Here is a 1,236-nt window from a genome sequence, read left to right on the forward strand (position 1 = left end):
TTACCGCCTCTTTGTTCTTCAAATGGGTCAAACAATTTACCCTCCCCACCAGCACTGTATGACACCACCTGTTGTCCCGCATCCTCGCCAACACTTGGTAATGTCAGATATTTTACTTTTGGCCAATCTGATGAGTATGAAATATCTCATTATTGTTTTAATTTGTATTTCCCTGGTCACCAGTCAGGTTGAGCATCTTGTAATTATTTATTGGCCATACACATTTCTTCTCTGAACTGTGAATTAAACTGATTCATTTGTTTATAGTGCACCTTTTTGGAGAAAATTAGAGCCAGAACCAAAACTGTTCTCTCGCATTAGTACTACATCACAACCTTCCTCCCCACAGCATCCTTGTGTTCATTTTCTATCTTCTGTTTTGTCTGCTTGCCACCTTTCTGTCTGGGGACTCTGAATTCAGGGCACACTCCGCTGAAAGACAGGAAGGAAACCCCAGCACGAGCCCCATGTGCTGACGGCCACTCACACCACATACAATGAGGTGGGGACAATGACCTGGGTGAATGACAGTCTCAGGGACTAGCATCAGGCAACTCCTAGGCCATGCGGCTCTTATAATTTCAAATTCCCTAATCCACTGAAGACTAAATTTGTAAGGGAATGGAGAAAATGGGGGCCCCTTGAAACCACTTTCTTGGCCCCCTCAGAGATGGAAACTCAGGCAGTAAGGAACAGAGGATCCTGTACTGCTTTAAAATTTATCTGCTCTGTGGGTCCATGTTCCCAAAAACTCACTCGACTTTGGGAGGGAAAGATTAGAGTTGCCATGTAAGAGACATAATTCCTGATCTAGCCAAGGGCACTGATGATTTCCGTCTCATTCCTTTACAGTTAGAGATGGACAGGATACTAACTTAAACTGTGAAGGCGAGAAGGAAAAACGTATCCTTCTGTAAATCTTAGCTTCTCAGCTTTCTTAAATGAACTCAGCTTACAGAGTCTCATTACGCGCCCCTGCGCACATGGGTAAAGGAACCATGAGAAACGGAGGGGAGATTCTGACCTGCCCCAGTTTGACAACGATATCGTAAAGATGGTCTTTGCAGATATAAACCTGACGGCACGCAGAAGGAGGTTACCTGGGCATGCTGACTGTTGGGTGGAAATCGTTCCTTCAAGTGCTTTAACACTTCAGAAGCTGCAGCGAAGCAACCCTGAGGTAGAAAGATGCCATTTGATGAGCGAACCTGTGTAAAAACCATTGCAAGCAGACAA

General features: G+C 44.7%; 1 protein-coding gene across 3 annotated transcripts in view; it reads right to left on the reverse strand.

The window, feature by feature from the left end:
- Positions 1 to 1,236, reverse strand: part of ANAPC5 (anaphase promoting complex subunit 5) — a 14,210-nt gene that overhangs the window by 6,197 nt on the left and 6,777 nt on the right. For 2 of the 3 annotated variants that reach the window (XM_023733824.1, XM_023733823.1), the window contains one exon: positions 1,101 to 1,208. In XM_023733824.1, the coding sequence (XP_023589592.1) occupies positions 1,101 to 1,208 (108 nt within the window). The remainder of the gene's footprint in view (positions 1 to 1,100; positions 1,209 to 1,236) is intronic. The other variant, XM_004379090.3, reaches the window with a different exon arrangement.

This window comes from Trichechus manatus, unplaced genomic scaffold (assembly GCF_000243295.1).
Source record: "Trichechus manatus latirostris isolate Lorelei unplaced genomic scaffold, TriManLat1.0 scaffold00061, whole genome shotgun sequence".
NCBI lineage: Eukaryota > Metazoa > Chordata > Mammalia > Sirenia > Trichechidae > Trichechus > Trichechus manatus.